The 14,413-nt window shown below is 50.0% G+C and overlaps 5 protein-coding genes across 5 annotated transcripts; 1 reads left to right on the forward strand and 4 right to left on the reverse strand.

The window, feature by feature from the left end:
* Positions 1 to 4,614: 4,614 nt before the first annotated feature.
* Positions 4,615 to 6,045, reverse strand: ALT_1799 (putative Golgi transport complex component Cog5; the record flags this gene model as incomplete). Its single annotated transcript, XM_033559253.2, has 1 exon — positions 4,615 to 6,045. The coding sequence occupies one exon, from the start codon at positions 6,043 to 6,045 to the stop codon at positions 4,615 to 4,617; it is 1,431 nt and encodes a 476-aa protein (XP_033415144.2).
* A 471-nt stretch (positions 6,046 to 6,516) lies between these two features.
* Positions 6,517 to 7,633, reverse strand: ALT_1800 (class II aldolase/adducin domain protein; the record flags this gene model as incomplete). Its single annotated transcript, XM_033559254.1, has 5 exons — positions 6,517 to 6,591; positions 6,639 to 6,807; positions 6,864 to 6,996; positions 7,057 to 7,317; positions 7,369 to 7,633. The coding sequence occupies 5 exons, from the start codon at positions 7,631 to 7,633 to the stop codon at positions 6,517 to 6,519; spliced, it is 903 nt and encodes a 300-aa protein (XP_033415145.1).
* Positions 7,634 to 8,303: 670 nt separating this feature from the next.
* On the reverse strand, positions 8,304 to 9,001 carry ALT_1801 (protein SYS1; the record flags this gene model as incomplete). Its single annotated transcript, XM_033559255.1, has 2 exons — positions 8,304 to 8,694; positions 8,757 to 9,001. The coding sequence occupies 2 exons, from the start codon at positions 8,999 to 9,001 to the stop codon at positions 8,304 to 8,306; spliced, it is 636 nt and encodes a 211-aa protein (XP_033415146.1).
* Positions 9,002 to 9,426: 425 nt separating this feature from the next.
* ALT_1802 (cytochrome c oxidase subunit 6B family protein) lies at positions 9,427 to 9,839 on the forward strand (the record flags this gene model as incomplete). The annotated part of the gene is made up of 2 exons (XM_033559256.1): positions 9,427 to 9,651; positions 9,717 to 9,839. 2 exons carry the CDS (start codon positions 9,427 to 9,429, stop codon positions 9,837 to 9,839), a joined length of 348 nt encoding a protein of 115 aa, XP_033415147.1.
* Positions 9,840 to 10,386: 547 nt separating this feature from the next.
* On the reverse strand, positions 10,387 to 13,348 carry ALT_1803 (putative RNA-binding protein (Nab3); the record flags this gene model as incomplete). Its single annotated transcript, XM_089599215.1, has 6 exons — positions 10,387 to 10,931; positions 10,997 to 11,217; positions 11,279 to 11,342; positions 11,402 to 11,768; positions 11,851 to 12,008; positions 12,079 to 13,348. The coding sequence occupies 6 exons, from the start codon at positions 13,346 to 13,348 to the stop codon at positions 10,387 to 10,389; spliced, it is 2,625 nt and encodes an 874-aa protein (XP_089456361.1).
* Between the last annotated feature and the right edge of the window lie 1,065 nt (positions 13,349 to 14,413).

The raw sequence follows: 14,413 nt of genomic DNA on the forward strand, positions 1-14,413 counted from the left end.
AGCTTGCTGGCAGTAAATGGGATGATGGCATATGATACGATGATCGCTTAAGGCAGACTAAACGCGAAACTTTAGCCCCAGGAACTGACTCTTGGTCCGAACCAACAACACGAATCATCGACCAAGGTAACTATGGGGTCATGGATGGCAAATTCTGGAGTGGAGTCTGCTGGACAACTCAAGTGCAGAGTCAAAAGTCTGGGAGACTGATGAAGATGATGATTATTTCACGGATCACTCGGTTCTCTTTCTCAGAACGCCCGTAATGGATGACGCGACCATGAAAGGAAGCGCCAAAGTGTAGGTACCTTACCTTACTGCAGTGCTGTATCTAAGTATGTAGAGTGTGGAGGACACTCAACCAGTATTTGGCAACCATACTGAAAGGGAAGGATATGAGGATAGATAAAAGAAGCCATGATGCTATGTATCAACTTCCTATCCACTCCATCAACAATGTACACAGTAATAATCTGGAAGAAGTTGGCACTTGGCAGTGCAGTTGCCAGAAATATTGCTAGGCGCTGATGGTCCAGTAGCCGGTAAGGTATGTCTCGGATACGAGTACGCACCCATCAGGAACAAGGCGCCTAACAACCAGACTGGCAGACTGGCAGACTGTCCCTGTTGCGCAGTTCTTGGTTATTGACCATGGCTGACAACCTGACTGGTATTATTATGATCTCAATCATGACCATCTCCATTAAGAAAGACATGACAATAATAATAGATAGAGGGTCCGGGTGGCTGGAAAAGACCTGGTAAGGCTGGGCCAGGCCGAAAAGGCAGCGACATGAGCGAGAGTCTCGAACCAGGTCTGGTTGGTGGCGTCCTGCCGCTGGGCTCGAGGGTCCTCTTAAAGCCTGATAAGTTGTAACAAGGAGGCACCAGGAACTTTACATAGCTCCATAACACTACCACATATATACACGCAATGTGATCGGCTGAAATTTTCCAACATATTTCAAGAATTACTTTTTGCCAGTCGTCGATGAATACGGCTTTGAGAAGGATAGAGAAATATCAGAGTCATGGCATAATACACCATAGCTGGTGAGGAATCTGGTACATTCCAACTTGCGGCCACGGACTGAACAATACCGCCGACCGGGCCATCGGACTCGTTGACGTTGACCATCTTGATCTTTGGTACAGTGTGTCTTCAAGTCTTGGTAAGTTTGGGGAACCTCGACCATACTCCCCCTACGCGATCATAGGCAAAAGTATGAGTGAGGTATGCAATGTGTGAATTGTGATACGGGGACCCCTTACTTCCACCCATGTGTACACAGTACAGCACAGTCTGTGCGACATTCTAAAAGAGTGGTATATATCCCAGACCTGCAGCCACTGTTGTCTGTAAGAAGGAAGAAAGTGACTGGTTTTAGCGAATTTGTGACCTGTCTCATTGTTATTGATTAGCGATGCAAGGAGAAAGCCTAGATATGTCGTAAAGCGGATTTCCAAACAGTCGGTGGAACAATACTGAGTACCTTACGACTGCATATGCATTTTGACGAGCACGCAAAGCACACGACAACGAGAGGTTTCACACTGGTTCTTCAGCCGAATAAGCAAAGTAGCACACTGGGAATAATTCTCCGATTGCCATCTTGAAGCTAACGCTGGCCATGCAGCGTCTCTGCAGGATGCTCTGACTTATCCCGTTGAGCCCAAAGCAGACATGGAAAGCACATTCGAATGTGCGAATGCAGATCACCTGAACACCTCAGACTTCGAATGACTTATCTGCTCGACTGCCGTACCATACTACTTTCCTCACATTGTCCTCTTTGCGGGGACACGGACCATTGTGGAAAGCTTGTTCCTGTGCATCCATTTGGTCGAAGGCCGGGCTGGAAAGAACTGCCTTGAGACCGTGGAGCTGAGCAGTCAAGATCCAGACAAAGAATTTCCAGATAATTCGAGAGAATAGGGGCGAAATGACCTATTGTCTAGGTTATAATCGAGGTCAATGTCAAAAAGTCGGAGCATCAACGGTCTGCAAACGGCATGCCGGATAACCAGGAAAGTCAGTCTGACCGGGGCTTATTATTGGCGTCTTCTGGCCTCCATGAGGGGATGCATTGCTTGGAACACCGTGTGCTAGACCACAAGGTGCGTATGTTTTGACGATTTCAACCTGAGGGAGGCGAGAATAAGACGATGAGACTTCCAAGTCTTAACGCCACTTGGAGAGTTGATGATGTGCTTGATCCGTCAGAGCGATAAAACAGGATCACAGGAAGCACTTTTGATAACAGCACTTTCTAAGTGTCCATTACTTGTTCGTAACACTTCTAGATGATGTACGCAATGCTAAATGCACAAATCTCCAGTTTCAACGCAAACTGTGCATTAGTTCCGTCTGCAAATTCCGAGACGTCCTTCCAATTGGCCTGACGAAGGATCCGATCGTAAAAGTATCTGTACCTTACCTCGCCTCCATAACTCGCTCGGAAATCGCTCCTGCATCCTGACAGGCTGACACTGAAGTCCGTTGACCATCTAGCATGCACTGCGCAAGAAGGTGGCGGCGTCTCCGGATCCTGAGGGGTAGATCGACGTGGCACTGGCCAACTATGCCTTGTTGACCGCTGTCCATGCCCCTGCTTACGTGCATGCTTTTTGCCTGTTCACCGAACGGTGTGGACGGAGGAAAGGCGAAATGGCCTCTGGGACTATCAGTGATGATATGAGCTCAGCTGGTTGGTTTGTGCCTTTGCCAGGAAGGTGGGGGGGGTTTCTGGTCTTACCCCTCATCCTGATTCCTGGATTTTTCACGGCGCATCCAAACCAGCGTAATATCATTGGCTCTGATACTGATAAGAACGGTCGTGACCGCGAATAATAAATGGAGTATTAATCTCCAAGCAGTTCAGGCTTCATAGGTATATCATGCTTGTACGGGGTAACACTGTAATACTTGGAAAGCGGGGTATCGTTCGATAGCTGTAGATATGGACATTGGGGAGAGTACCTACCAACAGGTACCATGCTTAAACCTTGTTACTCCAAGGTACATGGCTAGAAGTAGTCAGTAATATCGATTAAATTAACATGGATATCTCAAACACCCTAGTCCTGCAGGTAGAAAGCCACTATCTGCATCTTACCCCTCCGGCAATATCACTTCTGGTCCTTTTCCGGACTGAGTACCTCTCTATCTGAGGTCAAATATGCACATTATCCTATTAATAGAATGTATAGATCACGGATCCTGTCCCTGCTATATCAATCTTTGCAACATCGAATCCTCGTGGAACTTACGGAGTATATTCCGGAGCCGTCGTCTCCATATATATACTACACCTGTTTATCCGAGATATCAAATATACATTCAAAGTCAAACATACCGGCTCACCTCCATCTCCCCAGTACGACGCACGTTCGTGCATTGATACAGCGCATCACAAATCAGCAGTGCAGCCTCAAGATGCAAGACGCAAGAGCAGGACATGAGACCGAAAATAGCCGCATCCCATACAGAGTACTCAGGAGTATATCCAATGCACCCCATCTTTTACTTGCGGTCATTATCTAGCCAGTGGGCAAGTAAATGGCATGTGGAAGGTTTATCAGTGCTCAGTAAACTCCCGTAGACTGCTGAATGTAAAGTTAATATGGTACCCTTTACATTGAGGGAACTCTGTTGTCTGAGTACATATAGCTTCGGTGCTTAGATCTGGCTCTGATACGGATCTCCAGAGTTGAGTTGGATTTCCCCGACGGGACTACAGAACTGGTGACGATGAAGGTCTCGTGCTGGGACTAAGCACCACACAATCAGCATTCCTCAAGCGCAAGACGCGAGTCTACAACACCATGACTAGCTCCAGTAATATGGGCCATACAGTTCCCTCAACAGCCACTCCCAGCCCAGCAGCAACACCCTGCGAAGAACTCGCATAAGCTGTACCAGCCATCCCCCGTCTCAGATGTAAGCCCCACCACCCTACTCAATGTCCTGCGTATCTCATTCAGAAGTCGATTTCTGTCGTGCCATTTGCTGTCGGCGTTTTTGCTAGTAAGTGCTTGTTCGTAGGGGAACGGAGGTGGCGCATAATTTTGTGATGTTGTTAACGTTATCTCGAGCTGACGAAGGCAGCAGTCTGAGGTGAGGTGTTCACGAGCCGGTTGTTAATAGTGCGTATGAGGAAAACGGGATGTGGCCGTGGTGGTTAGGCTTAGATATATGAAGACAACGCTAAGATAGCGTTCCCCAGGCTAGATTGCTTGAGCCTTCATAGTTTTATAGCCTCGACTCGAGAATTTCCTTTCATTTGCAGTAGTGTTGATGGAGCGACAACGACTACTGGCGGGATTGAGAACTTAGATCTGTTAGGGCCAGATGGTACAGGGGCTAGTACTAGCATTCACCATCGATTTGCTCTCTGATAAATGGCGTAGTCGCTGCCCCTTGTACTTTAAGCGTATCCAACTCTGAGTGACCAAGAGCCTCGAATGGTTGGACGAATGTGAGTGTTCCTGAGCACGCACTAGTTGGGGGAGTTCGGTGCCGCTCATTACACAGCCGCGGAGCGCAATAGCAATGGCAAGGATGAGTGTGCAAGGATGATATCAATGGCTTGCTGTCATTCCTGTAGATCGTGTCTACCTCTCCAAAGCACCCACAACAGACCCAACCATCACCGCTGCTTCTCTCTCCCAGTTCCCAGCTTCAGTTCCTGTCCGCTTGTCTGTCACCAATGTCGAGGCTGGGAGCTGTGAACCCCGCAGGACGCATTCCCTGATATCCTTCCTGAGTTTATCCCTATTTGACCGGAGCGTCCGTGCTGAAACACCGCCGCGACTGACGATCTCCTGAACCCGCGGAGCCAACGATGAAGCTAACGATCGCCAAAAGTACGAAGGGAGAGATGTTGTATCCAAAACGTTCAGCAGCGGCTGGAGAAGGTTGTTCTTGGAGGCCACTTCTTGCGCTCGAACCTCTGTACCATTGCTGTCGCCAGTGCTAGGAGCCGAAGCGGGTAAAAGTGGGTGCGCTGGCGGACGAAGGCCGCTGAGGATCGCCTCTAGTGCAAAGATATCCTGACATCGTCCCGACAGCTCAGACAGCGTCCGCTCGAGACTCGGAAGCATGGATAGTGATCGGGAAAGAGCGTTGACGGACGCCACGATGGCCGTGTGCATGTAGCCTTGCAAAGCGGAAAGCAGAAGCTCCGGCTGAAAACTGGCTGGCGATGTCAATGTCTTCGGGACTGGAGATAGAATGTACAAGACGGTAACGGCAGAAATCAGCCGGACTCGCGCGTCACGGGCTTGACGGTATCCGGTTTGAGAATGCGAGCCCGCCGCGATGGACGACATGGAGAAGCGATTGATAGTCTGTTGCGCGCGCGCCTTGACCATATTCTCAGCCGGAATCACCAGCTCACCTCTCAAAGTCCGGATGATCTTGACACGTTCCAATCCGTAGCCTTCCTCTCCCACGGCGGTAGCGGAGAACATCCGTCGCAAACTCACGATGGTAGAGGCGGCTCGCTCCAGCGCTCGGTAGTCCTCTCTGCCAGGGCTGGCAGAGGAGCGATCTTGTGCGCCTGCAGTCACCGCTGGGCCGCCCCGACCAGCCACTTCAGAAAGCTGACCCTCCAACTGCCTGCCGAGAGCCAGACAACGGGCGACCGCTCTCGCTAATCGCACGGTTGCCAGCGACTTTTCTGCAGCCACCCTGGCTTCGTCTGCGGCTTCCCATTTTCGTAAAACTTCTTGCTCCAGGCGCTCATAGCCTTTGGTCACAGAGGATATCTGCTCCTCTGTCTCCTTGAGAATCCGCTCAGCAGCAGCAGTTTGATCCCGCGTGTGCGTAAGCAGAGGAATAGCTGACTTGCTCGTTAAATTGTGGATGTGAGTATCAATCTCTTGGAGGTCAAATAGCACCCGTGACAGTGGTGTGGAAAGGTCCAATGGTGTGTCTGTGGCATTGTTGGTTGCCAGGACCAAGGAATTGGCAAATGATGCCGGTGAGAAGTCGGGGTCCAAAAAGGCCTCGTAGTCTATGTATGAGGGTTCGCTGTCCGCCATCTTGTCCACAATATATGCAGTCGAATTACTCTATCTGGAAGAATGGGTATCACAAGAAAACAAGATGAAATGACGGATAGGAGGTGGATGGACAATTGCTAAAGGTTCTTGTTCAATTGATGACGCCACAGAAAGTCAAAGTGATCTGATTTAGAGGAACCATCACAGATCTTGCTGAATGCTAGAATAGTGACAAAAGTCTTGAGTATCATTTATTGCATCTAGAATTGAAGTTGTTGATCACTCTTTGATGCCGTTGGTGGAAGCCATGTGTCAGTCACGTGAGTTTATTAGTCATACCTTTTCTTTTCCCAAGGCTATGTGAAGGCATTCAGGTGACAACTCCTCCCTCTCAGTTGACGATTTTCGATTTTCGAATCAAGGGAACTTTAATAACAAGGCCCTGAAACTATGGTATGAATGCTACGTTGATGACTAAATGACCATTACAGGATTTGGGCCAATTCTCTATTACTGAAGAACGCGGCCATTGCTCTCCTCCACAATCAACTCAAACTCGGGCTGAAACTCGGTATAAAAATTATGCTGCGGCATGTCAGTTTGCACTCTGAGAATCAACACGGAGAACCTACCGGGTTCTGAACGGCGTTGGCAGTATACTGCGCCACTTCATGGTTGATAATCTTCTTAGGGACTCCATTCGCAGCCGTGGCATCAGCCATCAACTGCGAACGACAAGCATTATCCAAGCTGAAGAACAGGAACGCAGTTTCATCGACGGTGTGACCGACTGTCAGTAGACTAGGAGACGATCAGCTTTTGCACAAGTGCGGTGCGCCACAAGAAGATTCCCATACCCGTGGTTCTGCAGAATACAGGCGATGTTTTTCTCGCCTAGAGCCTTTGCAATCTGCTCGCCCTCTTCCTGGGCTAGTGCAATCCCACCATGATCATCATATACGCTCAGCTTTCCGTAGAAGTTACAGGCGTCTACCGGAAGAGTCAGCGTTCTCCAACCACACCCTTCACTGGTATAGGTATAATACATACCCTGAGTGAGCATTTCAACGGGCCGCCCAAATGCACTCCACGTCTTTCCATGAATCGAATGCGTATGCGCCGCAGCCACCACATCTGGACGGGCCTTGTGAATCTCAGAATGAATCATGAACCCCGCCTCATTGATGGGAAGCTGTGCCCCTCCCTCCGTCACGTAGCCCTCGCTATCGACCAGAACCAGGTCCGAAGCCTTAATGGTCGAGAAATGCTTCGCGAACGGGTTCATCCAGAAATGGTCCTTGAGGACGGGGTCTGCAGAGACGTCACTATGCAGACTCATATCTGTCTATAAACTTCCCTCACCTCTCATCGAGATATGACCAGACACTCCCTCTCCGTAGCCCTGCTTTCCGAAGAAGCGAAACGCAGCCGCCATATGCTCTTTCATCCATTTGCGCTGCTCGTAGGGGTCGGAGAAGGTTGGGATGCCTTGGAGCTTGAGCGTGCCTTCGCGATTGCCGCGCGCGATGGCCTGGAACTTTTCATCTGCAGCAGCAGGAGTGATTTTATTTTCTGGGGTGACGACGAGCGTCTGCTTCGCGGCTTCAGTAATTGTTCTGGTTGACATTTTGGATGATACGTATAAGAGTAGACAAGAAATTGGGTTTCAGTAGCGAGTACGACTATGTAGCATTAAACTCGAAAATAACTAAGATAAGGTACACCTCATATACCTTGCTAGCTGAGACAACTCTACCTCTATATCATCAATCCTTTATCTATACAAAGTTTATCATCACTTGAATCGGACTTCGCGGGTCAACTCCGTACCCCCGCTTGACTTAGGTTGCCTGATCGCTTGTCGCGTAGAAGGCGCAGAGCTTCATGATTCGTCGCAACAAAGATATACGTATCTCCAGCCGACTATTATCCGACCGAAGGATTCGTGGAGAAATCGAGACACAACTGATTTGGTAATGCTGTTCATTGCACTACTGCCTCGCCCTCCGGCCGAGTGCAAATCCCGTTAAGATGGGCCAGAGTGTCAATCTTATTAGAATGTAACCAAAATGTGCCTGCACATATCATGATGGGCTATCGTCTCCTGCAATATGTCCTCATCCACAAGAATTGCACAGGAATGCACCGTCCACTTCAACGCCATCTATACAAATCCAACCAGCTAGGGTATACCCAATGATGATGGTAACGATGCAACGTAGCGCCGTATCCGGATCAAAAATTAATATTAAAATGAAGAATTGAAGGCGAAAGTGTCGTCCAAGCCCACAACAGCATTATACAGCCTGCTCACCTTTCATATCCGTCAGTTCGTACTCGCCGCTCCCCTCACCCTGATTCCGCCCTCGGCCGCGTCCGCGTGATGGTAAGAACGGTTCGTTTTCAACATCGTCAGTCTGTGGTTGGGAAGTACTAGAAGACGATTGCGCTGTGCCCCTACCGCCTGCTATCCCGAACGTGATAGGCCTGAGTTCCCGCCACTGGCAGGCCCAGATACCCAGGAAAGTCATCAGAGCTGCGCTGGCGCATTGAAGACCCCACCAGAGCAAGTTGCGGGGTATTGAGCGGGTGTAGAACGACGTCGCGATGAGATGGAGAAAGTGGATTGTCAAGGCGAAGTCAGGGATGAGCTTTGAGCGGGACACGAGGAGGAGTAGGAATATCACGCTGTCAGTCAAATCCGGTCAGCGAACCGAGCTCCTGCAGGGGTGAGAAGGCGAAGACAATACCCAAGTAAACTGTTCAACATCCATACTAATCCCAGCATCCACCCTATCGTTGTGTCCCCCCTTAAGGCATCCCAGCTGAAAACCAAATCGAGCGAGAACCCCGTCCCGTAGACCAAAGTTGTAAACAGAATCAAGGCTGTAGCGGAGACATAGTAGGCAGTTTGCAGGAGGATGATCTTTCGAACAATCTTCAGCGGTGGAAGGTCTGTTCGGGACCCCGCAGGAGCCCGTCGGCGCGGGGGCATGAACTATCGATAATGTATCGACCCTGGTGATGATTCGAATATTGTTTGAGGAGAACGAGCGAGCGGGCTGGACAGTCTGGAAACGGACTTTTGCGAGTGCAAGCGTAGATATCGAGCAGATTCAGGATCACTTATATATTTCGTAGGCAGCAGTCGACGTTAGCTTCTTTGGGCTGCTGTATCCCCGTGGTCGAGTCGAGTCAATTGATGATGAAAGTCGGAAGATGGCTTGAAGCTGTCCCAGCAAATGGCATGTTAGCGCCACAGCCGACAAGCCACGCGGAGCCGCCAATGCGGAATCATCAGTGGAATTGAAGACACCCAATTCCTGTCTACAGATCACATCTGCGACGATTCTACTTCTCACTCTTCTTCCGCTGTACTCATATTACCATTTCAATCTTATTTAATATACCTTGATCAAAATGGGCTGGCTCCCTTGGTCCTCCGGCGACTCCCCCAAAGCCTCCGACGGCGGCCGTATAGCCCCAGACCGGAGCTCCCGCGAAAAGTGCTGGGAAGGCCGGGACCTATTCTTCTCCTGTCTGGACAAAAATAACATCATCGACTCGATCAAGGAAGATAAGGAAGCGCGGCGCCAATGCGGAAAGGAACTGGCACAGTTTGAGGGGTCGTGCGCGAAAGCTTGGGTACAAATTTCCTCCCAGCCTTGAGTAGTTCGAGAGACAGGTTTCTAATTCTTGTTCCTGCATAGGTCAAATACTTCAAGGAGAAGCGGGTAATGGAATACAACCGGGACAAGACGATCGAGCGCATCAAGAAGGAAGATGCGGCCAAGGTTGCGGATCTCAAGGCACAAGGGTGGACGCCGAGGTGAGGCGTGTGCTATCGCTGAGATGAAGAAGGAAAAAGAAAAGAGAAGAGGAGATTACTTATTATGAATGTACTATATCACATTATATCGCCTCTCATAACGACTGTTGAATGAGATCTTGTACAATATTCGTGTCTACCCAGTCATCTCATTGTGCAGCATCCGAAGGCAAGATCGTCCTATTGCTCTACTATAGCGGTGGATTCGCTCAACGCAGTGAGATTAGAGGGTAAGTGGTAATCCATAAAGATGTCATGACAACCCAGACGCAGAAGTCATTTTCTGCCATATCTAACCTTTGACTGCCTCGAAAGGATAACCCTGCACTCCTGTCGCAATGTCTTAAACAAAGCAGAAAAGTAGCATCAAAGCCAACAACCAGTAATAAAAACCGTGAACAATGGCCATTTCAACCCATGACTAATCAATTCAAAGGATATTCATGAACGAAACGCCAAGCTCCATGGTATTCCGAAACCTCAAAACAGAAGCAAACGAAGAGAAAAGAGAGAGAGGTGGGGGATGTACATGTTAAAAGAATCATCGTCGATCATTGTTTCCACTTGCTTAACTGATTCATAATGTTTTGAACGTGAGGATTCATAGTCGCCAAGTTCTGCTGCTGTGGTTGCTGTTGTCCACCCAGGCCCTTGGCAAGCAATGAGATCAGATTGGGATCCGGAACCACCGGAGCATTGGTGACTGGGACCGAGTACTGCGGAGGCAGGTGTTGTTGAGGGTTCGTAGGAATAGGTGGCCGCGTTGCTCCGCTCAAAAGGCTTGCGAGATCTGCAGTGGTATGGGGCATGTTGGTAGCAGTAAAGGGCTGTGCAGCGGGAACGGGTTGTTGCTGTCGCTGCTGCAGTGCACTCAAAAGAGACTGAAGGGTAGGCCCATCAAGAGATGAAATCATATTCGCGACATTGGAAGAAGTAGGAACCGCCGGCAATGGTGCCTGAGGAATGGGCGCTGTGGGAAGTGTCGGCATGGCGAACGCTAGGTTGGGTGGGAAAGGAAGTGAAGTAGCACCGCGCTGCATGGCTTGGGCATGAAAGACGATCTCGGCGGCAATGTTGGGCTCGACTTCTGGATATTCTGTACAAAATACATAAGTATAAGACGTGGCGTGCACGGAGATGACTGGCAACAAGGTTACTGACCATTGAAGCGAACATTGTCTGACCCACCACTGCGATCAAAGACCTGCAAAGGTATCTTCCTTGAGAATTGGTTCGGACGAGACAGTCTCACAACAGCAAGAACCCCTTCTTTAATCTGCCGCTGAACTGCCGCGTTCAGTGGTATGCGAGGACCTAACACCAGGACATCGACCCGAAGACCTCGATTGCGGAAGGCATTCTCCACGTGGAAGATGAAGTTACTGAAAAGAAACATCAGATTTGCACCATCGACAAAGGCGTCAGCTACACAATATAACCTACCGGTCAACTTCTTCAAGAACCAAAATCTGCACTTCCGGGGCATCTCTCGGGGCTCTCCTTGGAACTGGCAAGTCCGAATCACTGTCGTATGCGTTGCGGCCCCTGGGGCTAGGAGTCCGATACCGTCTATCTCTCGTATATGGTGACCGAGAACGGCGTCTCTCACGTCGATCGTACCGTTCAGGAGTTCTATCCCGAGATCTGTACCCATCTCTTCCTCGCAACGGACGTGGAGATGGGGATCGTGGAGGGGGTCGATAATCGTCGCGTCTGCGGTGACTCGGCTCATCTCTAAAGTCACTAAACGGGACTCTACCTGACTCGTAAGGTCGATCATAGCGATCTCCCGAAGCCCTCGGATTACGGCTGCTGGGAGGACCGCCTCTGCTGTATTCCGGGGACCTGGACCGTAGGGGTGGAGGACCACGAGATGGCTCAGGTGGCGGTGGTCCTGCCCGAGTATTCCTCTGCGGTTTTGAAATCTCCAGGTCTGCATAAGGCAGAGTCAATCCAGGTTCAAATATTAGCGGGGACTGCAGTGCCAACTTACGGATTTTCCTACCCCTTATCACAGCTCCTTGTTCACAATCGAGCGCATGCTTGCAGGCGGAGGCGTCGACGAATTGGATGAAACCGTACGCTTGCTTGATCGATATCTGGGCCAGTTTGCCATATTGGTGAAAGATATGAAACAGATCTCGTTTTGTGACCCTCTCCGTCGGTAAATTACCTGGATTGCCGGCAAGGATTAGATAAGGGTCAGACACCAAAGGTTTAAGTAGAAGTGACAGAATACTGACCCACGAACAACCGGGACCCCGCTGGGAAGCGATCCCAAAGTCCCTCCGTTACGTACACTCTCTCATCATGCAGGAATTGGTCATATTTTTTCTGTACGTCTGGACCCCACGGAACATCTTCGTCTCCGGGTTTGACGACACGACCGACCGGCTTCTCGACACGACCATTCGGAGAAGCTGCTGTTGCAGGGGGGTCCTGAGACGATTCTGCGGTAGAGGGGGCCGGTTGCTGGAAGCTGGGACCAGGTGGAGGAGGCAAAGAGCTGGCGCCCGAGGCGGTTCCGGGAGCGCCAGAAGCAGCCAAGGAAGGAAGCCCTAAGTTGGATTGATAATTACTTTGCTGGGAAGGGTAGGTAGTGGATGTGCTGGCAGGGTGAGGGTGGAGTTGATGATACGAACGGATATCATCGGTGGGATGGTAATTAGGATGGATAGATGGCTTCTCCTGGGGCGGGGGGCGAGGGGGAAGGCCTTGAGGAGTTTCAGAGACGTCGTCCGCAGACGAAGGGGCAGTCTCCGAGGGCAGGGGGGGAGATGGAGCGGCAGTAGAGGGAGGAGGAAGATTATCGAGGAGGGTTTGGAAGTCCACACCACCCTCACCAGTATTATCTTCGGGTTTGGCTTGGGAATCTAAGCGATCATGCGGTGCCGACTGCGCGGTCCAGCTGGCGACGGCGTGATTTACCTCGTTCGCGACGGGCAGGATCTGGGCAGCCTGAGAGGAGGCAGAGGGAGGGACATCGGGGTTAGGGTGAGCTAAAGGGGCAGCAGAATCTGAGGAAGGAAGAACAGTTAGAGATGAGTTCGTTGCTATGGCCGGCGCAGTAGAGGAATCCTCGTCTGCTACTGCAGACTGATCTGATGGAAGGGAAGGCTTAGCAGTTGCTGTCCCCGCAGAAAGTGAAGTCTCATTTTTCTTGTCCACTGATGGATCATCCGCCTGCAAAGAACCAGTGTGAAAGCTACCTTGTGTTTGTGCCGACGGTGGTGGTTGATGGTATTGTTGATAGTGATGATGGTCCAGCGCCTGATACCTCGTCACGTTCCCCGAATCTGCATAGTGTCCATTGTGATGGTGCATCTGGGAACCATTTTCAAGGGTTGACAAGGGCGTGCCAAAATAAGTCGACGTATCATTGAACACTGGGTCCATTTGGTTCTGCAGCACAGGGATCTTGGTCGGTTCCGCGACGTGTAGCGGACGAGGGCTCTCTGGAGTCAGAGTTTTGCCTCGAAAGTGAAGAGCTTCATCTGGAGAACCCGGCGTCATGTAGACAACAGACAGGGTGGATCACTTTCATCTACAAATACCGCAAGAGACTGCAAAGGGCCACAAGCGATGAGAGGGGGAAAGATTTCGCAGTCGAAGTAGCTAGAGTGGGGCTATCTTCGCAAAAGGCACCGGGCCTTCCTTCTGCTTTTCTTTTTTTTCTTCTTATCCCAGGGCGGTAAGGCGGAAGCGCGGAGAGGAGTAGAACCAAAGGGTCCAAACTCAGTTGGAGTCGGGGATTTTCTTGCAGGAGAAAAAAGAGATCGTAGAGAGAGCGGGATATTATTGAGTAGAAAATGAATTAAAAATGGAGATGAGTTGTGGGTTGATTCCGCTTGACGGAGAAGTCGGGGGTGACGGAAGCAAATGAGGTGATAACAGGGGATTTTGAAAGAGATGACTTGATCAACAGCACGACGTCGGTCGACAAAGTTCTCCAACGAGCCGGCTACTCCAACACCTGGAGACAACAGTAAGGAGAGAATATTATGATTATCGGTCAAGTTAGCGAGGATGTTGACTAGAATAATTATTAAAGGTAATCTGCACGGAGGTCTCGTGGTTTGGAGTATCTACCATTATTATCCTGGCACCCATCGTCAAATGAGGAATAGCAGGTACGATATAACTTCTGTGCATCTTGATAGTCCACGGTAGTCTAGTCTATCACCGAAAGGCGAGTGTGCATGATTGCTGTGAGCCAATGTGGGATCCTCGGACCCTCATGCTAAGCTCTGACTGGACGGGTCCTTATTCTAGTGTTAAACCAAGAACCATCTGGATCTGCTGGAAGCATTATTGCTGAAACAGGGAGCTATCCATAAGGTTCTTAAGGTACCCCATCTAGTCCAACTACCTAGCGCCATGTCCTACCTATTTTTCCTGGCTTGATACCAATCCTTCGGCCAATTAGTCACAAATACAACTAGCTTGCTACTTAAACCTGTCATCTCGATGCTTTCCAAGGGTCCAGAACCATCCATCACGGAGTATTCCCGCTCTTCTCCTGGGTTCTCCCTTCATGTGAGTTGAGGATGGTTAGGAAGGGAAACACTTGTTCTGTTG

Source organism: Aspergillus lentulus, assembly GCF_001445615.1.
Source record: "Aspergillus lentulus DNA, contig: Alt04, strain: IFM 54703, whole genome shotgun sequence".
Taxonomy (NCBI): Eukaryota; Fungi; Ascomycota; class Eurotiomycetes; order Eurotiales; family Aspergillaceae; genus Aspergillus; species Aspergillus lentulus.